At 41.9% G+C, this 26,849-nt stretch overlaps 1 protein-coding gene across 2 annotated transcripts; it reads left to right on the forward strand.

The window, feature by feature from the left end:
• Nucleotides 1-2,286: 2,286 nt before the first annotated feature.
• On the forward strand, nucleotides 2,287-26,763 carry strc1 (stereocilin 1). Of its 2 annotated transcripts, XM_035786866.2 has the most exons (28): nucleotides 2,287-2,657; nucleotides 2,819-3,571; nucleotides 3,713-3,737; nucleotides 3,891-5,994; nucleotides 6,495-6,560; nucleotides 7,933-8,043; nucleotides 8,223-8,377; nucleotides 8,917-9,103; nucleotides 12,333-12,448; nucleotides 12,668-12,797; nucleotides 12,986-13,168; nucleotides 13,697-13,735; nucleotides 14,471-14,641; nucleotides 15,286-15,426; nucleotides 16,209-16,270; nucleotides 16,378-16,513; nucleotides 16,654-16,742; nucleotides 17,076-17,211; nucleotides 17,354-17,550; nucleotides 17,673-17,763; nucleotides 18,052-18,232; nucleotides 18,386-18,561; nucleotides 18,733-18,888; nucleotides 20,813-20,955; nucleotides 23,726-23,874; nucleotides 23,957-24,054; nucleotides 24,186-24,336; nucleotides 25,639-26,763. In XM_035786866.2, the coding sequence occupies exons 1-28, from the start codon at nucleotides 2,615-2,617 to the stop codon at nucleotides 25,722-25,724; spliced, it is 6,075 nt and encodes a 2,024-aa protein (XP_035642759.1). In that variant the 5' UTR covers nucleotides 2,287-2,614; the 3' UTR covers nucleotides 25,725-26,763. The 2 variants fall into 2 exon arrangements, with proteins under 2 accessions (XP_035642759.1, XP_035642760.1); XM_035786867.1 differs by lacking the exons at nucleotides 23,726-23,874; nucleotides 23,957-24,054; nucleotides 24,186-24,336; nucleotides 25,639-26,763 and adding an exon at nucleotides 21,775-23,714.
• The last annotated feature ends 86 nt before the right edge of the window (nucleotides 26,764-26,849 follow it).

Genomic DNA, 26,849 nt, shown 5'->3' on the forward strand with positions numbered 1-26,849 from the left:
AATGAATTTGCAAATTATGGTGGAAAATAAGTATTTGGTCAAAAACAAAAGTTTCTCAATACTTTTATATACCCTTTGTTGGCAGAGGTCCTCACAGAGGTAAGTCTTCACAAGGTTTTCACATGCTGTTGCTGGTATTTTGGCCATTCCTCCATGCAGATCTCTAGAGCAGTGATGTTTTGGGGCTGATGCTGGGCAACACAGGCTTTCAACTCCCTCAAGATTTTCTATGGGGTTGAGATCTGGAGACTGGCTAGACCACTCCAGGACCTTAATGCTTCTTACGAAGCTACTCCTTCATTGCCCGGGCTGTGTGTTTGGGATCATTGTCATGCTGAAAGACCCAGCCATGTTTCATCTTCAATGCCCTTGCTCATGGTAGGCTTACTTTGGTCCCAGCTCTCTGCAGGTCATTCACTAGGTCCCCCTGTGTGGTTCTGGGATTTTTGCTCACCGTTCTTGTGATCATTTTGACCCCACGGGTGAGATCTTGCGTGGAGCCCCAGATCGAGGGAGATTATCAGTGGTCTTGTATGTCTTCCATTTCCTAATAATTGCTCCCACAGTTGATTTCTTCAAACCAAGCTGCTTACCTATTGCAGATTCAGTCTTCCCAGCCTGGTGCAGGTCTACAATGTTGTTTCTGGTGTCCTTTGACAGCTCTTTGGTCTTGGCCATAGTAGAGTTTGGAGTGTGACTGTTTGAGGTTGTGGACATGTCTTTTATACTGATAACAAGTTCAAACCGGTGCCATTAATACAGGTAACGAGTGGAGGACAGAGGAGCCTCTTAAAGAAGTTACAGGTCTATGAGAGCCAGAAATCATGCTTGTTTGTAGGTGACCAAATACTTATTTTCCACCATAATTTGCATTTAAATTCATTAAAAATCCTACAGTGATTTTCTGGATTTTCTTTCTCATTTTGTCTGTCATAGTTGAAGTGTACCTATGATGAAAATTACAGGCCTCTCATCTTTTTAAGTGGGAGAACTTGCACAATTGGTGGCTGACTTTTTTGCCCCACTGTATAGTCCCTTATCTGATTTGAGCTCATATCAAACACCAGACAAAACAGCCTATTTTAAACCTCTATGGGATCACTGTCCCTAAACCGGGACGATTGTTGCGATAATATGACTAGAAAAAGATTTAACAGCCAACTTTCTGGGAGAAAGCTTAAATTCTTTTTAATCTAACTGCACTCCGATTTACAGTTATTACAACAAAAAATACCATGCTGTTTAAGAATAGTGCACAACAAAACACTTATCACAGCAACTGGTGTGATACATTCACATCTGAAGGTAAATAATGTTACATTCTGTAATCTAGATGTGAAAGTTAGTGTATGATCCATCATGTATGACATTCCTGGGAGTGTGAAAACATTTTTTTTTTTAGTAACATGACATACAAAAATGCTATTTCCTTAAATGTATAATTTTACCAATTCAGCACAGTTGGGCAAACTCCTGGCAGACTTAATGCAAAATATTGTGTAGTGAGGTAATTCCTAACTGGATCAATCTGAAACTTTGCATACACTGCTGCCATCTTGTGGACAATATCTAAATTACATCTAGGCTCATCTTAATGTTTGGCCTTTCTCTTGCATTTCAAAGAAGACAAACATGTGTTTTTATCATTTTCCAGATCTGTTATTTTCCTACATTCATTTTACAGTTCCACAAACTTCAGAGTTTATTTTCAAATTGTATCAAGAATATGCATAATCCTTGGTTCAGATCCTGAGCAACAGGCAGTTCGATTTGGGTATGTCATTTCAGGCCAAAATGTAAAAAAAAAAAAAAAACTGGTCTGATCCTTTAGAGGATTTATTAAACATTGGATATGGTTTATATAGGCCTATTTCATACGTTCTGATATGTTTTAGATGTTTATTCAATATTTATATATCCTAAGCTAGGACAGTATTTCTTGGCATGATCATCCATGAAAAGGTCATTTTTGAATGTTCAGTTTTATAACCCCAATTCTATATTTTTGTTCAACCACACTGTCTCCGGCGCATTTGACCTCAAGAGAAGAGGCTCGCATTACAGACAATGCGCTAAAAGGGTTTAATCCTTTATTAGGAATTAGAATACACATTTTAATAGGATCTCTGAGTTAATGAACAATTATGGGCTTGTATTTATATTTCATAACCGGCAGCAGTTTGTTTGCTAAATCCGTTCTTTGCATTTCACAGCCCTTCGTTAGCACCTATTCTTTTGCCACTGTTTCTAATTGAGCTACTTTTAGCTCATGGATAGAGTTTCAGGTGGACACGGGAGCGGTGATGGACTCGAAGGGGCAGGTAGAGATGTTCGCTTAGCACGCTATGTAAGTGGACCACAACTTGGCAAAGCGTAAAAGGAATCTGAAGTAGAGAAGCAAGAACGGATACAGGGGAGACGACAAAATGGCATTGACAAAGACCGGTGTTTGATTTTGGTTACAGAAATGTCAAAAAACTAAGGATGATTGGCATAACTATTGCATTTGCAGTGAGTCTGGATAATAGGCCTAAAGGTGAATCTTTTTCTGAATCCACTGGATAGTTAGCATTTTTGTGGACTTCTCAAGCTACTTTTCCCCTATACTTTGAGAATGCTGCTAAGAATGCAAATATGTTTTGCTCTAAGCATCCTAGGTAAGTAAATTAGGCTACTTGCATTCTGCTAATTTTTATAGGATTAAAATTATTAAGCGAATTTTCATGTTTGAGGCATGCTATGTATTTGTTTTCAGTGTTACTTTTTATTATTCAGCTTAGATGTATGATACTAGTTGGTGTATTTTATTTTATTATAGGGATGGTTTGCGAAGCCGCAAGACCAGTGCGCTCATTGTCACGCGCTGTATCAAGAAAAGGTCCCGCAGACGCCAGCAAGTTTGACAGAAACATAGAAAAATTGATAGAGCGAATACACGATTTATCCAACGAAAATCACAACGTTGATGCCAATGCCAGGGGCGGCATCAGCGCAGACGAAATTTTAGAGGACCCAAATGTCAGGACAGGTGGCACCGTGTTAGAGGGCATTGACTTGAGCGCTTATTATGGTGTTCTGGGCAAGGTATTTGCCATGTATAGACCACTAATAGAAGATGGATTTATAGAAAACCTCCCTAAAACGTTTGTGTGCATTTTGTCTGGGAGAACGGACTGTGGCTTGGAGGCAGAATTGACAAAGACTGTGTCACTTGAGCTTGGCAAACCGCTACTGTCGCTTCTATCATCTGTCAAATCTCAGACATGCACAAGAAGCAGTACAAGTTCAGAACCGTCACTTTTTCAAAGATCCTACCTCAGAGTAGACGATTCCACAGTAGAACAATTCAGTGCTTTTCAGGAGATAATGACTGCTTTGTCACATCTTTCCTTATCTGATAAAGTTATGTCTGCTTGGACTGGTCTAATAGACATGGCATTTCCTGCTATAGTGACACATGGTTCAGAATTCATATTGACATTTCTCCAAACCCCAATGGATTATGTAAAAATAGCACTGCAATTTGGAATTGCAATTCCCGCTCTGGACCAAAATGAACAATGTCAGCAAGGTTTGTCAGTTTTGTTTTCTACTTGCACTTTCTTCATGTTAAGTTCAGAATGTAATGTATACAGATTTTAGACACTGTTTTTGTTGTACATTTGCAGTATTTTATGTCGTGTGTATTTAATGCCCTGCCTTTTTTGTATAGGGGATCTAAAGCAGCTCCTGATGTGGTAAGCTGACAATGATGTGTGAAACCTTTCATGTGATACCTTAAGATAAACATAATGGAAATGTTTTGGTGGATTCGTTCTTATATTTTTTTCCACTGACAGAGGATTATGACCCCGTATCCCGTATCCTTTCTAACTGACTGTTTTATTCAGGGGTATACGTCACAATGTGAGCTGGTCCTTTGGTGACACCATCTTGGATATGTTCCTGACTCCAGAATCAACACTGTGCAGCTACCCAGGCCCAGACTGCCAGAGCCTCCCCACAGTCTCCTTCAGCCGTACCCTCAAAGCGGTAGAGGACAACCCCACTGCCCTGCTGAGGTGTGACCACGACAACCTAGCCCGTTTCAACGACACCCTGTGCGCTGACATCATCACAGTGGGCCTACAGAGCTCCTCAACACTTTCCACTTTCTGCAACGCTCTGAGCATCCTGAACCCCACTGAGGTGGAACAGGTGTGGAGTAACACCTGTCATGTTATCCAGGCTCTACTGTTGCCCCTCCTGGAGGACAGGTCTGACTGCAGTGGGGACATGCCCGCCCCGCCTCCCCCAGGCCCACGGGTCTCAAGATCGCTCAGCCTCAGCCAGCTGCTGTGTAACTACGGCAACTGGACCAATGCTAGTGACGTGGACGCAGGCCTGGTGACACTGTGTAGTGAAAATGACAGGCAAGAATTCATCCTAGCGGTGTGCAGCAATATCCAGCTAATGCAGGCATTGATGAACAACAATCCTAACAATAGCTGGCTGTGGAATTTCTGTGTTAACTCCTCTGATGGATACATGGTGAGTCAGTTCTGTAGGTATCAGACCTGGACGGCGGAGACAGTCGACCCAACCATGGTGGCCGTCTGCTGGGACCAGGACAAGGAGAGGCTGAATATCCTCCTCTGTCAGAACCTGGACTTCTTCACGGTTGTGTTTTCACATGTTGACAACAACTGGCTGCAGCTGAACTGTACAGAGGCCCCGACACAGCCAGATATAAACTCTCTGGTGGCGGCTTCCTGCCAGTACTCAGAATGGCGAAACGTGATGGAAATCACCATAGAGATGATATCCATGTGCATCCAGAATGATGACAAGGGTTTTGTACTGGAGGTGTGCGCCAATGCCACCTTTCTGAATGAACTGCTCCGTAATAGTGCTACTGTATGGGTTGGAGAATACTGCACCGTCTCCCTTAACTCTCCACCCACCAACCCACCTGTGGTGTTCAGCATCCCAGACTGGTGCAACTATGATAAGTGGAGCAAGGTGCTGGTGGACCCGTCAATGGTGGAGCTCTGCTGGCGACACGACCAGATGGGTTTTAATAAGAACGTGTGCTGCAACATGCCCCTGTTAGAGAAGCTCACTTTGGAGCCCCAGAACGAGTGGCTCGTGTCTGTCTGTGTCGACAAGGAGACCAAGGACATCCTGCCCCAGGTGTGCAAATACTCTGACTGGAACAAGCCCATCATTGTAGACATGACTGATCTGGCTCTCTGTGCTGAGCTGGACTCTCTGAACTTCACTCAGAAGGTGTGCGCCAACACCACGGTGCTCCAGAACCTGCTAGCCAACCCTGACAATACATGGCTGTTGGCGTATTGTGCAAACCACACTGGCCCCGGCGGTGGAGGGGGACAGGGAGGAGGCCTGATGGGGTTTAAGCCGGTAGAACAATGCCAGTACCACAGCTGGACAGTGGCACTTCCTGACACCTCTCTCCTGACCCTGTGCTGGGACTACGACCAGGCCAACTTTGTCTCATCCATTTGCACCAACACTGGCCTCCTCTCCCTGCTCACCAAGGAGCCCTACAGCCTGTGGGTGGGCACGCTCTGTACCACCTACACCAACTACACCAAAGGAAACAGCCAGGGAAAAACCAACAACACCTCCACAGACTCCCAGCCCTGCCTGGTCAGAGACATTGTGAGGAGGCTGAACTGGACTTGTACTGCAGACTTCAGCCCAGCCTGTCAGCCAGGCTCCAGTCAGACGCAGGTTCTGCAGCTGCTTTTGCACTGCGGGGTGAAGGCCCTGCAGCATCGCTTGGAGGGGCTCCTGACCACACACATGGCCTCTGTGGTGGACCAGGCCACCAGTGTGGCCGTGGTGCTGTTGGTGGCCCTGGAGGAGAGCCAGATGATGTCTCTACGTGTGACTGAAAATATCCGCTTCAATGTGCTCAAGTCTGTGGTGCTCTATCTAGAGAAGGAGACCAACTTTGACAACAAGAGGATCCTGCTGCAGTGCTTTGGGGTAGGTGGGCTGGGCAGACTTCATCTGCAGATAAAGAATTCCAACATTGTGTATTGTAAATTGCTACATTGAACAGTGGTGGCCATCTATACATTTCCCTCATGTCACAAACCTGTTTTCTGCTGTTTTGGCATTTCAACTGATTCATGTCTAAGGACATTTAGATCGGACCCATTCTAGTCTAGTGGAAATGTCATATGACTAACTTTTTTGTTGTTGTTGAGGTAACTAATCATCTATATCAATTACCATGAGGGCTATTGTTGTGTCAACCGACGGTGTACACAGTTTCACACATGTCATTGATAGTGGACATTAAATCTCTTCCCCTGGATGAGGTTAACTGGCATTGATGTGATTGAATGACAATCCAACACTAATCTCTAATCACTTTGTGTTTATTATTGTTGCTACTGTGTTGTTGCTGTTGTCCATCTTTGATTTTTTTTCTTCTTGAACCATTCAAACGATAAGCTTGAAGATTTGTTTGCCCGTAACAGAAAGTACTGACCAGTTTGATGCAAACAGGAAGACATGGGAACAGTGATGGATTTTTCCTCATCAAGGTGACAGAAGTAGGACTGATACTTATTTGGTCCTTTTACATTTGTGACTGGTGATATAGTTACTAACAAATACACACCCCTACGTATTTATTTGGACAGTGAAGCTAAAATGTTTAATTTTGCTCTATACTCCAGCATTTTGGATTTGAGATCAAATGTTTTATATGAGGCGACAGTACAGAATGTCCCCTTTTATTTGAGGTGTTTTCATACCTCAGAAATAAAAGCACTTGATGTATCTAGTCCCCTCATTTGAAGACAAAAGTTTAGTGTTTGGTCCCATATTTCTAGCACGCAATGAGTAGCATCATGGTAGAATCCACATAAATGCAGAAGTGTTCAGAAACATTATATTCTTATTGACAATAAAACTGACTCCAAAATTGACACAATACATTATTTACCATTCATGTCTATTGAGCACAACATAATCTGAAACACAACCAAAACAAAATGCAAATGCACTCAAGAAGTTTGTAAAGTCAAATACTTGATGTCGTCATATTGTGGGAAAAATATGGCATCAAATACTAAACTTTTGTCAAAATGTAACATGAACCCACCATTGAAAGGTGAGACTCTCACAAACACATGTTTTGCTCTACGATGCCCACAAGCTTCACATCACCCGTCTGAAGGTAACCCGCTACCAGTTTTAAAAATTAATGATAATCATTTCCTGAACTTTCTTATATCTCTCAGATATAGGACAAACACTTCAAAACATACTTCCCTTTGATAAATGATTTTGACTCTCTGTTTGGCCGTGTATGAATATGTTATGCAATGTGGTTCTATGGGCTAATAGCAGTGAGGCCAAATTCAATGTTTCATCAAATGTTTTTTCAATACTTTTTGGGATACCTACAGGGGTTCTAAAATTCTAAATCAAATAGCGAAATGATCCTTGGAGTGACCATCTTAAAACAATTCCATAAGTTAGCTTTGTAGACACCCAGGCCCTTTGACCATAAGTGAATTTGTCCAAATACTTATGCCACCTTCAAATGGGGGGACTAGATACAGAGTGCTTTCATTTCTAAACAGTAAAACAGATATGTATGAAAATACCCTCAAATAAAAGGTGGCATACGGTACTGTCACCTCATAAAATATCTAAAATGCTGGAGTATAGAGCCAACGTTAAAAAAATGTTACCCTCACTGTCCAAATAAATACGTAGGGGAGTGTAACTCTTAAGACATGTCTGGAGACGTCTCAAGGCATGGTGATGGCTAGGCATGAGTATTTGTAATGTAGAGGATTTTAAGTTAATTTATAATTTATTGTTATTTGATGACCATTTTTGTTATGATATTCTTGTCTGGCTTATGGGTGCTTGGTTTTAGTATGTGGTGTGATTCTGTTACAGGAGTATTTCCGTATCCCTCTGGCAAGTCTGAGGGCAGTGCTGGGTGCAGTGGACATCACCACAGTCAGACAGATACTGCAGTACTTCAGCAGGAACCAGGGGACATTGCAGGTAATATAAAACACTTCATATCAGTTGTCCTAGACAGGTCTTCCATGGAAAATACTAAGATCACTTGACCTCAGTGTGACAACCTGATTGAATACATTTTATAAAATAATTAACTAAAATGTATTGAAACCGCTCTATGTTCACACAAGATAATCACTTAATCTCGCTCTCTGTCCCAGTTTACAGATGACTACCTAGGCACCATGGTATCTGTGCTTTTCCAGACCCACTTGGTTAGGGACGGGAGCCTCTTTCCTGAACTGGTACCCCTACTTGCCCTGGTCAACCCTGCAGACATCCAGTCACTGCCCCCCTTACAGACCAACCTCATTGTGTAAGTTAAGCAGGCTTCTGATACAAGTCATCATGAGTCATGATGTCCTTGTGTGTTGGTCTCTGCATTATAGATGTACGTATAGTACTGAATGGCGATAGAATCAAAGGTAATGGACTTAGGCAGTTAATTACCCCCTCTATTCAGACACTCGGGGCGGCAGGGTAGCCTAGTGGCTAGAGCGTTGGACTACTAACCGAAAGGTTTCATGTTCGAATCCCCGAGCTGACAAGGTACATATCTGTCATTCTGCCCCTGAACAGGCAGTTAACCCACTGTTCCTAGGCCGCCATTGAAAATAATAATTTGTTCTTAACTGACTTGCCAAGTTAAATAAAGGTACAGTTTAACATTTAAAAAACAGACTCACAATATTAGAGTCATTTTCTATTTAAACTACTACTTCGGCCTTAATTTAAATTGGGTCATTTGAGTCTCTGAAAGAGATGTGCTTTCCCAGTCATGTTTTGCTCTCTGCTTTTTGTTCGGGTTAACAGGTATGTCCTACATTCCTCTATGCACTCTCTCTCTATCTTCAGGAGAAATACCATCAACAGCAACATCAGGAGCCTGTCGGTGGAGCAGCGCAGGGCCTTTGGGAGGTGGTACAGCCGAGCCCTCAGCTCCCTCAACATGACAGCCGGCGGCCCCTCCTTCATCAGGGACACTGGTAACCTGATAGTCTACCTGCCCTTTCACAGCTTCCAGCATCTCTCACCTGCTCAGGTAACAGACACGACACCTCTCTGTGAAACCAGAGCCTCCCCAGCCACAGCCAGGCAGTTGTCAGTGGTCTCCATTGTGTCAGTGGTTGTGGCCGTAGCCAATGTTCAATAAGTAAACATCGGAATGCATCAATTAAGAATGGCTATGTGAAGAACAGTGAGTGATCTTTCAATGCTTAAAATGTGAATATGATCGTTGCATGTAAAGTCAGGTCCAAAAGGATTGGCGCCCTTGATAAAGATGGGCAAAAAAGACTGTAAAAGTTAAATAATACAAATACTGAGCTATATTGTATACAGAATTTGTATTTATTTTATACTAATACAATTGCTCAAAGAAAGAGATGTTGTTTAGTAAGTAATACTTTTTTTTCTCAAAAATAGAGGTCATAATTATTGGCACCCCTGTTTTCAGAACCTTTCAATGCCTAACCTTGGACAATGGCATTGAGCCTTTTTTTTCTCAAATGTTTTATGAGATTGGAGAACACATTGGGAGGTGATCTTAGACCATTCCTCCATACAGAATCTTCCCAGGTCCTTGATATCCTTTGTTTGCGCTTATGGACTGCCCTCTTCAATTCAAACCTCAGGTTTTCAATGGGGTTCATCAGGAGACTGAGATGGCCATTGCAAAATGTTGATTTTGTGGTCAATTAACCATTTCTTTGTGGATTTTAATGTGTGCTTTGGGTTATTGTCTTGCTCACAGATCCACTTGTCGCCAAGTTTCAACCTCCTGGCAGAGGCAACTAGGTTTTTGGCTTAGATGTCCTGGTCACTGGCCTCCCGCAGCTCCCGCAATAATTGGAGGAAATTAGCTTTAAAAATGCAAAATAGCATGATATTAGCTATAAAACTGCAACAACAACAAAAACTAATTTGCCCCATGGCAAAATGTGTTGAATTGGAGGACGTTAGCTGTTTTCCCTCCTAACTAATCCTTCGACCTTGCTCAGACCTTGCTGAGTGCCCCACAAAACTGCGGTACGACACTGGTCCTGGTACTCTGTTAAGTTTATTAAGTCGTTGAACTTAAAGGCCCAGTGCAGTTAAAACTCATGTTATTTTGCCATATTGTATAACAGCTGATGAAACATACACTGTAAAAGTGTAAAAATGTGATCAGTGTTAGTTCCTGATAGTTGCTGGTTGAAAATGGGGTGAAATTGTATCCCCCTTTTTGAGAAAAAAGATATTGTACTATTATAAACAATCTATTTCTCTGAGCAATTGTACTAGTATAAAATAATTATATATCTATACACTAACGTTCAAAAGTTTGGGGTCACTTAGAAATGTCCTTGTTTTCCATGAAAACATACATGAAATGAGTTGCAAAATTAATAGGAAATAGTCAAGATGTTGACAAGTTATAAATAATGATTTTTAATTGAAATAATAATTGTGTCCTTCAAACTTTGTTTTCGTCAAAGAATCCTCCATTTGCAGCAATTACAGCCTTGCAGTCCTTTGGTATTCTAGTTGTCAATTTGTTGAGGTAATCTGAAGAGATTTCACCCCTTCCTGAAGCACCTCCCACAGGTTGGATTGGCTTGATGGGAAGTTCTTACGTACCATATGGTCAAGCTGCTCCCACAACAGCTCAATAGGGTTGAGATCCGGTGACTGTGCTGTCCACTCCATTGTAGACAGAATACCAGCTGACTGCTTCTTCCCTAAATAGTTCTTGCATAGTTTGGAGCTGTGCTTTGGGTCATTGTCCTGTTGTAGGAGGAAATTGGCTCCAATTAAGCTCCATCCACAGGGTATGGCATGGTGTTGCAAAATGGAGTGATAGCCTTCCTTCTTCAAGATCCCTTTTACCCTGTAGAAATCTCCCACTTTACCACCACCAAAGCACCCCCAGACCATCACATTGCCTCCACCATGCTTGACAGATGGCATCAAGCACTCCTCCAGCATATTTTCATTTTTTCTTTGTTTCACTAATGTTCTTCTTAGTGATCCGAACACCTCAAACTTAGAATCGTCTGTCCTTAACCCTTTTTTCCAATCTTCCTCTGTCCAGTGTCTGTGGTCTTTTGCCCTTCTTAATCTTTTATTTTTATTGGCCAGTCAGAGATGTGGCTTTTTCTTTGCAACCTAGAAGGAAAGTATCCCGGAGTCGCCTCTTCACTGTTGATGTTGAGACTGGTGTTTTGCGGGGACTATTTAATGAAGCTGCCAGTTGAGGACTTGTGAGGCTTCTGTTTCTCAAACTAGACACTCCAATGTACTTGTCCTCTTGTTCAGTTGTGCACCGGGGCCTCCCACTCCTCTTTCTATTATGGTTAGTGCCAGTTTGTGCTGTTCTGTGATGGGAGTAGTACACACAGCGTTGTACGAGATCTTCAGTTTCTTGGCAATTTCTCGCATTGAATAGCCTTCATTTCTCAAAACAAGAATAGACTGATGAGTTTCAGAATAAAGTTATTTGTTTCTGGCCATTTGGAGCCTGTAATCGAACCCACAAATGCTGATGCTTGAGATACTCAACTAGTCTAAAGAAGGCCAGTTTTATTGCTTCTTTAATCAGAACAACAGTTTTCAGCTGTGCTAACATAATTGTTAACGGGTTTTCTAATGATCAATTAGCCTTTTAAAACGATAAACTTGTATTAGCTAACAGAATGTGCCATTTGAACACAGGAGTGATGGTTGCTGATAAAGGGCCTCTGTACGCCTATGTAGATATTCCATTAAAGATATGCCGTCTCCAGCTACAATAGTCATTTACAACATTAACAATGTCTACACTGTATTTCTGATTTAAAAAAAAAGTTTTTCTTTCAAAAACAAGGCCATTTCTAAGTGACCCCAAACTTTGAATGTGTGTGTGTGTGTGTGTGTGTGTGTGTGTGTGTGTGTGTGTGTGTGTGTGTGTGTGTGTGTGTGTGTGTGTGTGTGTGTGTGTGTGTGTGTGTGTGTGTGTGTATATATGTGTATATATATATATACACACACACACTTGTTTTTAATACAATAAAGCTCTTTGTTTTAAATATATATATATATATGATTTATTTGATCAAGTATTTGTTGCTCATCAAGGCTGCCAATAATTTTGGACCTGACTGTATGTCTAATTGTATGTGTATACTGTACAAAACAGTATATGTTTAGGCCAATAGGTTTTCATTGTCTTCATTTAAAATGGTATACAGTATATTTTAATCATTGTGCACTGTATTTTAAACCAAAGTTGGGTGGTGTTTCTTCTCTCCTAGCTGTTGGTTGGTATGGATGTGTTGCTGATGAACACTCTAAGCCAACTTCAACAGCAGTTTGTGGCTGACAGCCTCATAAGGACCTTCAGAAATCTAACAGTGGAACAATTCAGGAGGTGTGTGACAATATTTGATCGATGGTTGGTCCTGTGTCCTGTCTTACAGAAACATTCGGTTTCAAATATTAATCTGATTTGAGTTTATGCGTTTTCAAGAAATGACTTTCTGTAGTCCAATGAAATGCAACATTCTAGTAGACCCTGAAGTAACCAACTGTTTGGGATCCAAAAGTATCTTTGTATATGCTTGAGTAATTATCATCTTTGTCTCCCTAGGCTTGGCAACCTGACGTGTCTGTCAGACCCAAAGGACCTGCAGGTGTACAGAAACGCAGAGGCCTTCTCTGTGATTCAGGACAACATTAGGACATGTGTTGCCCAGGGCCTCAGGGGCCCCAGTGACATGGTAAGTAGTCCTATCACAGACAGAACTACTTTATTTTTTTCACTGCAAAGTTTAAGGTGAAACTCATATGGGTATGAGTGAAGTAGACTAATCTATGGGTTTAATTTCTTGTTTGCACTTTGTCTTGATTCCTGTGTAAATATGTGTGTGTGTGTGTGTGTGTTATGCTTGTGACCATCCCTCTTCAGATCTCCAGCTTGTTCCTGAACGGGAGTGAGCTTCAGTCTCCTGGCTCTCTCTCTGCCGGCCGAGTGTCTCAGCTGGCTCCCTTCTTGCCCTGGCTGGGTGTGGACTTTCTGCAGAAGCTCAGCCAATCCCAGCTCAGCCCTGCACTGACAGCCCTTGCCTCTGTGCCCTTCACTCCTGCACAGGTAGAAGATCATCATCATCAGTCGTCACAAGCATCCTCTCATCAGAGAGAGAGCTCTAATGGAGCACCTTCTGTCTGGTTTTCATACCTGATTGGGTTTTCTCCGTGCTGCCCGGCTCCAGTAACAGAGGGTGGGGATGATTATGGGGTTAGAATGGGGGTTGGTTAGTAGGGGCTTTGTGACAGCTGCCAAGCAGCCAGTTTGCAGAAGTCTGACCCCAGGTGAGGTGAGGGGGGTTCTGGAGGTGCCTTGACCCTTTGATTACAGAAGCACAACTAACCCCACATTTTCAATGTGTGCCTGGCGGCTGCTGCCTGCCATGTGCCATAAGGGGCCTTAGTCAATGGAATGGTAGGGTGGGGAAACAAAAGCAGGAAATAAAGCATTTGTTTTTGTCTTGAGCCCAGTGGGCTTTTCCTCATTTTCCCAAGTAGTTTCCATTTTCATAATACAGATGTTAATAAAACAGAGTTTTAGACCAGTCATAATGATTTGTTCCATCTTCTTCTTTTTGTGATGTCATTCTAGGCCAGTGTAATTGTGGACAAAGTGTCTCTAAACAACAGTGTAAGTATTATTTCAGTTTTTGAAGGACATGGCTTTCTGTTTCAGAAAGGGATTGTAAACAGGGTTGCGTATTGTCTCAGATATGGTTTTCTAGATGTTTGAGAGTGTCTCTGTTTCAGTGTAATGCTTCTGTGCATAGTAATGGTCCATTCTGAGCCAGCTGGCCCAAAGCCTAGTGCAGCCTGGCCAGGGGTGACTCAAGGACAAATACTATCACCATGGCAAACCACACAACCCTGTCAAGATGTATGTTTCCTACTTCATTATACACCAGATGACACTCTCTACCTGTATTATCTTAGTATCTAATGGCTGTATAGTGTTACAAAGAACAATACCAATTTGTCAAAGGTATCTTTTGTATCTAGTTTCATTTAACAGATGATTTTTGCATTATTAAAAGTGTTTGAATGATGAGTTAGAAATAGACTATCCCTCTGTCATTCTCCATATCTTCCTCCTCCATCCCCCCACTCTTATCATATCCCCAACCTTCCCTTCTCTCTCTCTCGCTCTCGCACTCTCTCTCCTGCTCTCTCTCTCTCTCTCTCTCTCTCTCTCTCTCTCTCTCTCTCTCTCTCTCTCTCTCTCTCTCTCTCTCTCTCTCTCTCTCTCTCTCTCTCTCTCTCTCCTTCTCTCTCTCTCTCTCTCTCTCTCTCTCTCCTGCTCACTCCCTCTCCCTCTCTCTCTCCTGCTCACTCCCTCTCCCTCTCTCCCTCCTTGTGTCCCTTCTAGCTGGCTCTGCCGGGGCAGCTGCAGAAGCTGGGCTCTCTGGTGAGTGGGGTGAAGGTTGAGACTCTGTGGAACTTGCCCTCTGACATCCTGCTGTCCTCTCTGCCTGACATCGCCCTGCATACGCCCGGCCTCAACCCCCCACAGGCCAACACCATCACCACCAAACTCTGGGTACGGCCTTAGAGGGACTCACCAACACTGACACCCATCCTCACAAACAGCGACATGCTCACTCATATTAAATGAAGACAAACGACAAGGTACACAGTAACATGGCTTCGGCCATACGCTGCTACTCTTGGCTCAGTGGGAGGTATGTTTACAAGGCTCTGTGAGTATGCATGCATGACCATAACCATTGGAGAGGGAACAGAGTGGAGGAGAGCAAGGTGTAGTGTGGAGGGGGACCACAGCTGGCATGCCCAGGTGTACCCAGGCTCCTTGCCTGCCTGGCAATCAAATGGGGTGATGTGGCCCTGTGCCAGCTGGAGCTGTATGCTCCATAAGGACCAGAACCAGAGATAGACTGACACACTGGGCAGGCTCAGTATTGGGCTGTTTCTTAGAGAGGAGGTGCCAACTATGCATGAATTAGGTCACTCTGACACATTTGTAATTACTCCTCTTTTGTTTGCCTGAGTTATTTTTTTATGGTTTGTGAACATGTATTTACATTCCACCCACATATTGTGTGTACCACTCAAAGCCCATTTAGTCACCATTGAAATCCACTTCATATCTGCGTGTTTATCTTCTGAATTTGTGTTGTTTAGTCACTACACTCTATGTCTGTGTTTGTGTTGACCTTTGTCCAGGACTCACCAGAGGTGACTGGCTGGTTGGATAAGGTGGAGCCCCTGCTCCCCAGCACCCCTCTACTCAGTGTGCTGACCAGGGCTAGTCTGCTGTTGACCAACAGGACCTTGGCAGGAAGACAAGCCTGGAACACTCAGCAGGTAACGTCTGTGAGCTGACTCATGTCCTCTCTGCCCCAGCAATACCTGTGACCTGCAAGTCATTTTCAAGGGGATACAATTCATGCATATCAGTATAGGAGCATCTACCTATCCCTAAATGCTTAGTGATTTTATTCACCCAATGATATTTAGAGATTTGAAAAGGATTTCCGAGTGTGTGTCTAAAGATGTCAGCATGTTACGCAATGTGGGTCTCTCCTCTGTCACGCAGAGGTGTGTATGACACGGTCTTGATTAGATGTTAAATAATTAACCGTCCGTGGAGAGGTCGGCCTGTTGTATAACCCCTGCCCTGACTGTTTAAATAGGCTATTCTATGTTCTGAACACACACAGCGTATCTGTGACTGTCAACACACACACACACACACCAGGTCCCAGCTATCACAATGAGGTGGTGTCTCAGACGAGCTGATGGCCCTCTCCCTCCTGCTAGCCTAACGCTGGTCTGGTCTGTTTCACCACACTGGCCATGAAAGCTGCCCTATAATCCCCTGTCTGTTGCTACTAATGGGCCTGAGGGCAGCCTGCCAGCACCATTCAATCACAGCTCCCAAATCCTGCATGTTCATACGCACTGTGTGAAGTGGCAAAGCACAACAACACTGTCCTACTGAATTTACTACACACCTCAAAACTATATTCCAAAACTGCCAATCACCTCTATAGCACTGCGGGGTATTCTCTCTCTGGCTGTCACTACGTGTGTTGGGAGATGGTTTGTGATCAATACGAATGATCGCTTCTGGTTTCTTTTCCCAGGCTAAAACTCTTTTTAAAGAAGCAGTGAAGACCATGCCCAATCTTTCCACTGAGACGTTTCTGTGAGTGCATATTTATGTCAACATAGCTGCAGTTGATTTATTACTAACCTCTTGTGAATGTGCTCCCATTCATATTTGTAATCTATTTTGTCTCTCTGGTTATACAGTGCCCTTGGAAGCATTGCTCGAGGTGTAAGCTGCACAGCCCTGCGACAGCTCTTCCGGGACAAGCCAACATTTTCCTCAATGCAGAGTGTCCTTGCATTCATGAATAAGCAGTCTGTTCCTCTCCATTCCTCACTGGTAGATGAGCAAATACTTAACCATATTCCTCTGAGCTAGTTAATTGAGTTAACAGTGGAACCATGCCAGATGTCAGGTATAAAGATAGCTGTTATATTAAGCGTAATTGACGACCCTCATGCTTTTGTCTTGACTTACAGAAAAAGTGCATCATCGAGGAGCTGTACTACTTTGACTTCTTCTCTGAGCTGCTGGGAGAGTTTGGCGCTCAGATCACACTGGCCCTGCCGTGAGTCGGTCTTACTGCCATTAATCCTCACTACAGATGGTTTGAACATCAACAATGCATCACTGTCAACTTTGTGTGTGTGTCCCTGTGTGTGTCCCTGTGTGTGTGTTTGTGTCCCTTTGTGTCCCTGTGTATGTGTGTGTCCCTGTGTGTTTGTGTGTGTGTGTGTTTGTGTGTGTGTGTCCCTGTGTGTGTGTGTCCCTGTGTGTGTGTGTGTCCCTGTGTGTGTGTCCCTGTGTGTGTGTCCCTGTGTGTGTGTGTGTGTGTCCCTGTGTGTGTGTGTGTGTCACTGTGTGTCTGTTTGCATGCTTGTGTGTTTGTATGCATTTGTAGGGTGAGCACTATTAAGAAGTTCCCTGCCGACATGATGGACACTCTCAGGAAGATGATTGTGAAGGACTCCCATCACTTCCTGCTCCTCCCCAGTACAAAACAGGATATTCTGGTGGACAAGATGGTGCAGAGACTTGTCAGTACCCTCTCCTGTACCCCATTACTGCTAACACATTCAGCCTGGGGTTTAACTTTGGTGTCTTCGATTTTAAATCTTTATGTTGAAAATGATTTACAGGTATTATTTACAGGTATAAGTTGAAAATGTTCTCCCCCAGGGCATGTACACGGGGGAGTTCACTGAGGATGAGTTCCGTTCACTGGGCATCATGGCGACCTATGTAGTGGATGAGGTGTTTGTGCAGCTGGTGCGGAGCTTCTTTGTGGAGAGCCTGGAGTTCCTCCGAGAGTTCTGCTATAACAGCAGCAAGAGGGACATCGTCGCACAGATCCTACAGGAGCCTGGCACCTTCGGGTACTGTAGCACCCTCTTAAACAACCACCCCACATTACAGCACACACCCCATTTAACCTTTCGTTATAACTCCTCTGTCTCCTCACATCACATGAAAAATGAGCCTTTCTGTGTGCTCTTAGCCCCGTTCAGAACTGGACCACTGAGACACTCAATCAAGTGGACAGATTCTTATTCTTCCTTCCCAAAGAGACGCTGCAGCAGATTCCCCAGGTACGTTTCCTGCTCTACTTTTCCCTCAGTCTTTAACACATCCATTTCCATTATTTATTCAAGGTTAGTTCCTTTGCAGTTGATTTGACCATTGTCATGATTCATTTATTTGGGTGTCCTTAAAGTTATTGAGAGGTGTTACATTTGCTACACGACACCAGGAATCAGGAAAGGATGGATTTGTAAAAGAATCCTGCAGGTGTCCACTGACAGGACTCCTAGAGGTGTCAGGTGCTATGCTGCCCTGGCCTGTTGGCCCCTAGTCAGGCTGTGTGTGTATGTCCTCAGGCCCTGATGACCCAGGGGCGTATAGAGAGGCTGTTTCTGAGTCAGCGCCGGTGGGAGTCGGGTGCTGTTGGGGCCCTCTGCATTCAGGGCCGGGACCAGGTTGAACAGACAAAGCTGTTTGAGAGGCAACAGTTTGTTCTTCAGAACTTCCTGGGTTTTCTCAAAGTGGGGCAGGTCACACGTGAGTGCCACTCTGTCTCACATTGAGACTTCTATCTTACTCCCCAACTTTACTGCCAAAACAGATGAACATAAGACTCTTTGTGAAATGTTTACATACATTTCCCTCTGTATACAGTATTACCATCTGTTTTGTCCATTTGTCTCTGCCCAGCTCCTGCATTGATGCCCACATGTGAAAAGCTGCATGCAACACAGCCTTCAGCCTGGAGCACAGACAGCTTGACAGGCATGTCGTCTGCCGCCTTCAGCTGTAGTCTAGAGCTCTTTGGCCAGGACCCCTTCTTTTCATCATACCAACAGAAACTACTCCTCCAGAAAACTAAAGAGGTACATATTTTACCCATAACAAGAAACATCACTGTAGTTCCTATGTAGAAATCACCTTGTACCATATGCAAAATGAGTCCAGTGTCTGATTTAACAGTCTTCTGTAGCTGCTCTGGTTGCATTAACTAACAGAGGCTGTGTCTTAGTTATTTTTCTCTGTGTTGTCTGTAGATCTATGGAGCGGCCAGGTCCTTCTCCTCATCTGTGATTACACAGCTGGGTCGTATAGCCTCCCAGCTTTCAGTGGCAGAGCTGAGTGTGATCCGGCTGTCTGAGCTGAGCACCATCTCTGCACTGGGGGCAGTCAGCACCTGGAACAGCAGACAGGTAGCTAACAATCAGTCTGACAATCTGGTTCAATGTTTTTTGTTTCTGTGTGTGTAGTTTGTGTAGTCCTGATGTTTTTGAATGTTGGTAACACTTTACTTGACACCTGGTGTCCTAACATGTTAAGAACAAATATAGGTGACAGGTCTGTGAATCCTGAGCGGTCATAATCATGTCATAATATGTCATAACGACTGACATAACTTGACATAACAATGTCACGACCCTTATATTTACACCTGTTGTGACATATATTGCATTATTTTATGGCTGGTTATGACATCTTTATAAGAGAGTCAAACCCCATATTTATTCAAATGAGTTATTTCCCTGCAAAGAAGTTTTATTTCAGGTTGAAAGTTTTTCTTAAATCCTTTGTTGTTGCAATGAATTCTTTACAGTCATGTTTTTTTCTTCATATTTTAAATAACTTGTAGAAAATGTACTTTATGACACTGTCATGGAGCATTATGACCATCCTGTGTCACTTTACTTGAAATAAGAAAATGTACTTGATGACACTGTCATGGAGCATTATGACCATCCTGTGTCACTTTACTTGAAATGAGAAAATGTACTTTATGACACTGTCATGGAGCATTATGACCATCCTGTGTCACTTTACTTGAAATAAGAAAATGTACTTTATGACACTGTCATGGAGCATTATGACCATCCTGTGTCACTTTACTTGAAATAAGAAAATGTACTTTATGACACTGTCATGGAGCATTATGACCATCCTGTGTCACTTTACTTGAAATAAGAAAATGTACTTTATGACACTGTCATGCAGCATTATGACCATCCTGTGTCACTTTACTTGAAATAAGAAAATGTACTTTATGACACTGTCATGGAGCATTATGACCATCCTGTGTCACTTTACTTGAAATAAGAAAATGTACTTTATGACACTGTCATGGAGCATTATGACCATCCTGTGTCACTTTACTTGAAATAAGAAAATGTACTTTATGACACTGTCATGGAGCATTATGACCATCCTGTGTCACTTTACTTGAAATAAGAAAATGTACTTTATGACACTGTCATGGAGCATTATGACCATCCTGTGTCACTTTACTTGAAATAAGAAAATGTACTTTATGACACTGTCATGGAGCATTATGACCATCCTGTGTCACTTTACTTGAAATAAGAAAATGTACTTTATGACACTGTCATGCAGCATTATGACCATCCTGTGTCACTTTACTTGAAATAAGAAAATGTACTTTATGACACTGTCATGCAGCATTATGACCATCATAATCATATAAGGCAAATAGGCCTATCACGTACATGCCTTTTATATCAGTCATCAGTAAAAAAAGAGGGTGTCTTGTCCTCCTTCTGAAATCTGCTCCTGCGTTCATCCCAGTCATCTGCAACAGAGCATTGGGGTAGGTGCATGTCTGACATCAATGTGTGCGTAATTAGAACGATAATTTAATATGGTCAATTTCTATTTTATTTTATATAACATTAACATACTGTTGACATGTAGGCTATGGTGTAATGGAATGTGTTTGAAAATAAAAGAGAGCTGCACACTCTAGGAGCTCAGATGCAAAAATGTAATTACCAACGTTTCGACAGCCAAGCTGTCTTCATCAGGGTAATGGAATGTGTTGCCTTGGTAGGTAGGTTTTGTGCATTTTGACACTCTTATGTAGGTGTCATAGCCAGCCGTAAAATAACGCAATGTATGTCACAACAGGTCTAAATATGTCATGACACTGTTATGACTATATTATAACAGGTTATGTCAGCTGTTATGACACACAGTATTATTGCATTGTTATGTCATAACGCTTTATGACAATGGGTGTCAAGTAATGTGTTATCTGAATGTCCTACCTGCTTTGGCGTGCCCTTGTTTGTTTGGTGTCTTATGCTATCCTTGTCTCTCCTGTCCCAGCTGGCTGTGCTGTCCTCCTCTGTGCTCAACTCCACCCAGGTGGGTCTTAGTCAGCTGGCCTGTAGCACCCTGGTGGCTATGGGACACATAGTGTGTGGGATCAAGGACTCAGACATGCGCTCCCTGAATGCAGTGGAGTTCAGGTGAGATTAGAGACCTACTCAAATCAGTGAGAGGGACTCACTTGAGAGAAGGAGTGTTATAGGTGCTGTGTTTTTTTTTACCATTAAAAAGAGTTTTCATGTGTTTTTTCATGTGAAACCTCCCATAATGTGTGTCTTCTTAGCCTTTATCCAACCGGTTTCTCCCTCCTGTCATTCTACATGCTGTAACCAATGATGTACTGTATATGGGGCGTTCTATAAGTAATGGGGCCAATGTGTGACATTGGATCAGCATTTCAAAATGGTTTGAAACAAAAATGTAAAAGGATTTTCATGCAGTTCCACATGTGTACTTAAAGGAATAAAAGTAAATATATGCAAATTGTCCCATAACTCCACCTATAGAACAACATAGGCCCTTTATGCAGGGTTCATACAGACATTGGCAAGTAAAATTCAAGGACATTCAGGGACTTTCTCAAGCACTTAATTGTCATTTTCAAGGACCTCAATGTTAATGTACAATATAGAACTTCCCCCAAAAAGCATGCAAGAAGTGTCAAAAAACGAAGCCATTATCACTTTAAGAATAATGCAGCCTATGTGGCTGATGCAGGCACACAATACATCCATGAATAGCGGTATCATTAATCTCACCATTGCTGTTTTTATGATGAGAAACTGACCAAAAACCAAAGTTCCCTTTTCAATGGAAGGATTTGTATGGGAAGTCATACTATGGGAAGTCAGTGCTACAGACTGACACATCGGTCTGCTGATACGGGACTAGTAAAGGCTCAGTGCACTACTTTTGTGAGAATATTTTATGAATATTTATTTTCAATTCTTATTTTTCAGGGGGTGCTGCAGCACCCTCACTTCCTGAGGATATGAAGCCTATTCCTGCACTTGAATTTCTGAGCTCCATGTTCAAGTCGGCTACTTCAAGCCCTTTGTATTGTTTACAATTGCAGGTCTAACATGGTAAAACAAAATGTATTTGTCATGTTATTTCATTACAAGATCATTGTGAATAAGCCCACTAGACTGTGTAATTTGTTGTCATTATATCCAGAATCATTCATAGGAATAGCGTTGGGTGTTGTGCAATAGTCGATCCTACACAATTGCGCACAGTAGACTTGGCTTCCAATCCGAGGCACAAAAGCATATGAAAACACAAACTCTACCTTGATGCTTTCTCTGTTAAATCTAACAGACGACAAACAGATGATCAATATCAATTTGCTACAGATCGTGGATCCAGGCACAACTGTCTTCACTGGTGTAACGAATGAGACACAAATATTCTGGACATTTCTCACAAACACCTTTTTTTCCCAGCACTTGGTCAGTTGCATCGCATGCGCTATTGCTATAGCTGGTCATCACTTGACTGTCATTCTGAAAATTCCTTCCTGGATCTGATGATGTGTGGAAATATCATGGCGTAACCAGTCAGCTGGTCACCAAATGTGCATCCAACAAGTATTGTGCATAATTACTGAAGAACCCACATGAATGACCGTATCAAATGTAGGTTTTAAGTATCTAGGTAAGGTGACTCTTTCGGGTTAGAAGCCTTTCGATTTTGCAATGCATACATTATTTTGGATTTGTGTGCCCATGAAAACTGTTTTCACCTGCAACATAAGGAGATACGAAATGTTACACTGCATTTCTGAGATCTCTATACAAAAAACTAGCCAAGAGCTAGATCCAGGATTCTTACAAGGTTCAAGTTCAATGTCTAATTGAACCGATTAATGCTTCATATAAGATATAACAACAACTTACACTGCCATAAATGCAAGGACAGAAAAGTCATGTTTTGGCCATATTGGCACTCCAGTCTCCTTAGGAATTAATGGAATTCTAAATTATTTTAATGAAATGTTTCATGGACAAAATTACATTTTTTTTGTTGATGTGGGGACAGTAATACTAGTACTTTCTAAAATGTATACTTTAATGGAAAAAAAACTATATATATTTTTTTTAATGTTAAGCTCACATAATATAATTTAAAAGTATGCATTAAGGTGTCTGTAATAGAATGAAACATGGCAAAAATAAACGTAGACATTAAATTCCTTTCTATAACTTCCAAAACATGTTTTACTATGATGGGAGTACCAAGATGGGGATGCGGTGGCTTCAAAACACTGCCCTCTGTCAGTCATCTAGTGTATATGTAACACATGTTAATCGTACTCTCCTTGCATTGTGTTTTGTTCAAAGAAATCACCCCAGCCAGTGGTCCCAGTTGAGCGTTATTTATTATCTGTGGTTAAATAGGAAACAGCATGTTAGTTGTGCAGGACTTAATGATGTTGATGGCTGTCGATGGTAAAATCTGTAGCAAGATAACAACTGTGTTAGCAGTGTGCTTATGTGACCATTACATCGGTGCATGCTTGCTAAAACACTTATATACACCAATCATATACCAAAGCACATCCCAGAAAGCCCCTCAATCCCTAACAGGTACCATATACCCAAACATGTATAAGTCAGCAATGTACAGCAAACTGGTACACATTGTAAAATATAAAAATAGAATACTGTCTTCAGAACTCGGAACTACCCCTTGCATCACATTTTCATACTGGGGAGACGTTCGCGATCTCCCCCTATCTGCAAGCGGGGCCAATAACAACACGCCTTATTGTCATCGGAATTGAACCAATCAATAAGAATGCTTGAACATTAAATACACATTTCTTTCGAGGCAAGTAGAAACATAACCACCCCTGTTACATATATACATAATTGTCTGTAACTCACCTCTCCCCCCTCCTGGCTGCAGTAAGGCAGTTCTGTGGCTGGGCCGTCTGCGGCTGTCCTGTTCAGAAGAGCAGCAACAGGCTTTAACGGGACTGCTGAGCCATAGCCTGGCTTTTGGACCCATAAGCTCCTGGGGCCCTGAGGTCTTCATTGAGGTTGGAGCACTGGCAGGTACATTACATGCCTTTTGTTGTTTTGCTACGACAAATATGACTACTGCCTGAAATTAGTTTCAACCTCTTACAATCTGCAGCTGGCCTCCCAGATATGGCCATGTCTTCTTTGGTGAAGGAGCAGATTGAAGGATTTACACCTCTGGCTGTGTCCCTGATCCGGGCAGACAAGTTTGCTGTAAGTGTGAGGATTCAAAATGCCTATGATTCAATAACACATGTCAGTTTATCCTCAATGTTTTGTATTGCCCCCTATCAAATAGTTGTTTTTCTATGTTCTGTTCATGTGAATTGTCCGTGTCTCCTCAGGTCGTGTTTGACCCAGCCCAGATCAGCATGTTCTCCTATGAACAGGCCAAAGCGGTGACTGAAGCCCAGCGCTTGCTTTTGTCCCCTGTGCAGCTGACAGCTATGTCTATGGTGCTGACTGTCTGGGATGACAAACCTGTTGACTTCCGTGGTAATTAACTTTCACCTGCTGAAATGTTTCAAGTGTACACCATTTCCCTAGATGATTTTCATTTGTGTGGCGGCCTCGGGAAACCCTTCATATCGTGAAATGAAAAGCTACCGTGAACAAATACAAAGTAGATGCAGGTGGTGAAGGCCTGGTAAGTTTGATAAAGTCTAGCTAATACATTGTGTACTTAACTAGCTAACTAACTAGCTTAATATACTGTACATTGCTTTCTCCTCATTGAAGATGCTCTCATCTCTCCATCCATGATGAAGTGACAGAAGATCATAAAATAATGATTGATTACCGGTAATTCAGAATCATACTGGCAGGTTTGCTCAAAGTAATGACAACTATCTAAATCAAACAACAAGCAATATCGCTATTTATCTGAGAAGTCAGCTTCAACGATGATTGATCAAATATATTTACATTTGATGATTGACTAACTACAAAAAGGAAAGAATGCTACAATGGCAGGAGCCCAATCCAATGTACACTCCTGGGTGGGGATTGGTATAACTGTGTTGGTAGATAATTAATCTACATACACCTATCCTATTTTACATCTTTGAGGGGAGTGAAGGTGAGTGGCCAGGGCTATCAGAAATTGGATGCAGCTCAAAATGACAGATAATCACAGCAAGATGCCTCTTGCTTCCACCAAGTTTTAGAATAGGATCTCAATTGCTTTGTTACTTAAAATCAAAATAATTCTGAACTGCTGAAATTACTGCAATAGTGTTTGTATATTTTGATCCCTTTTCATGTAATTTTGGCAGCTAATAGGACCTACCCACTGATCAAGCAACATCGGAGGAAAGTGTGAACTACTTTTATGAACGTTTGCTCCGGCATAGCCTACAACTACTTATACACAAATGAAAATGGGAAATGAACTATTTTACTTAAGTAATCATACAATATGCTTTACATTAGAATAAAGTAAAGGGTTTAAAGTAACCAAAACAACCAAAATCTAAATTTTCAACTGTGGGCTTTTTCAAATGAATGAGGGCGTGATATCTGATGGGTTTTCGTAGTCCTCCTTACATGTTTCACTGAAGCTGACATTGTCTTGATCTTAGCAGAGTGTAATGAAATGAGATGCGTATGATGTCAGTATATACTTTCAGCGTGTATATTTTGTAACTTTGAGTCTGAATATGAAGAGGAATCAGGATCTAGTTGAAGAAGGACAGCTCAAGCAAAGGTTTGAGGGAGTGTTGGATGTAGGATGCTTGTATCGTTGAGTTTGTCTCCATACAGTTAGTGTTGCTTTTGTGTTTGTGTGTCCCCATGCAGGCAGGTCACCAGGGCTGGCACTGTGCCCTAGTCCTCTCTGTCACCTTCTGGGACTGCTGATGGTGCTGTTAGTTTCTGCTCTGTAATGGCCTCCCCTTCTGATGGATAAACCCCTCAATGGGCCATGAGGACTCTCATGAGGGTCTCTCCTACACAACTACCATGTTAAACAATAAGTGTAATATATTGGAGTATTGTAATGTATGATTTGATAATGGGTGGATATTTATTTCTATCAGCAAATAATATCAAATTGGTCACACACACATTTAACAGATTGTATTACGGGTGTAGCGAAATGCTTGCATTCACAACAATACAAACACATCTAAAAGTAAAAATAATGGAATTAAGAAATATATAAATATTAGGATGAGCAATGTCAGAGTGGCATTGACTAAAATATATTAAAATAGAATACAGTATATACATATGAGATGAGTAAAGCAGTATGTAAACATTATTAAAGTGACTAGTGTTCCATTTTTAAAGTGACCAGTGATTCTATGTATATAGGGCAGCAGCCTCTAAGGTGCAGGGTTGAGTAACCGGCTAGTGATAGCTAATTAACAGTCAGATGGCCTTGAGATAGAAGCTGTTTTTCAGTCTCTCGTCCAAGCTTTGATTCACCTGTACTGACCTCACCTTCTGAAGAGCCATCCATTTGCTATTGGCCTATTCTCTGAGTGAAGAAAATAACATTTCAGCATTTTATTGCGCATTGCTGAGTTGTAGTCGTCAGTTTAGGCTGACAATTATTTTGTTAGGTTTAAGGTTGAATAAAATCTTATTTTATTGCTTAAATGTAATTGTTTTAAATGGAAAGAGAAGAGTAATCATGTGGTTCTATCTCAATGTGCAGTGATGTTTTCTATTATTTGAGCATTATTATGTTTTTAAATCCTTGTCTATCTGTAAAGTATTTTGGCAACAATTTACATGGTGTACTTTATAAAGGGTGTGTTAATGGTTTATAAGTAGCCCAGTAGACTCCTTTCCAATATTTACACGCTCATTACAAATATTTTTGGGGTATTTATTCCATGTATTGTAATTGCTGTGAGTTTTGTTTTGTGTGAATACTCAGGCATAAATATGTTGCTAATAAAGAACTTCTACATTGTATTCCTTTTAATTTTATATTTTTGTAATCAAAATGTTTAACTGAAAAATATGTTTAATATCGAGCTGTCATTCATCTCATAGCTTCA

This window comes from Oncorhynchus keta, chromosome 14 (assembly GCF_023373465.1).
Source record: "Oncorhynchus keta strain PuntledgeMale-10-30-2019 chromosome 14, Oket_V2, whole genome shotgun sequence".
Classification (NCBI taxonomy): domain Eukaryota; kingdom Metazoa; phylum Chordata; class Actinopteri; order Salmoniformes; family Salmonidae; genus Oncorhynchus; species Oncorhynchus keta.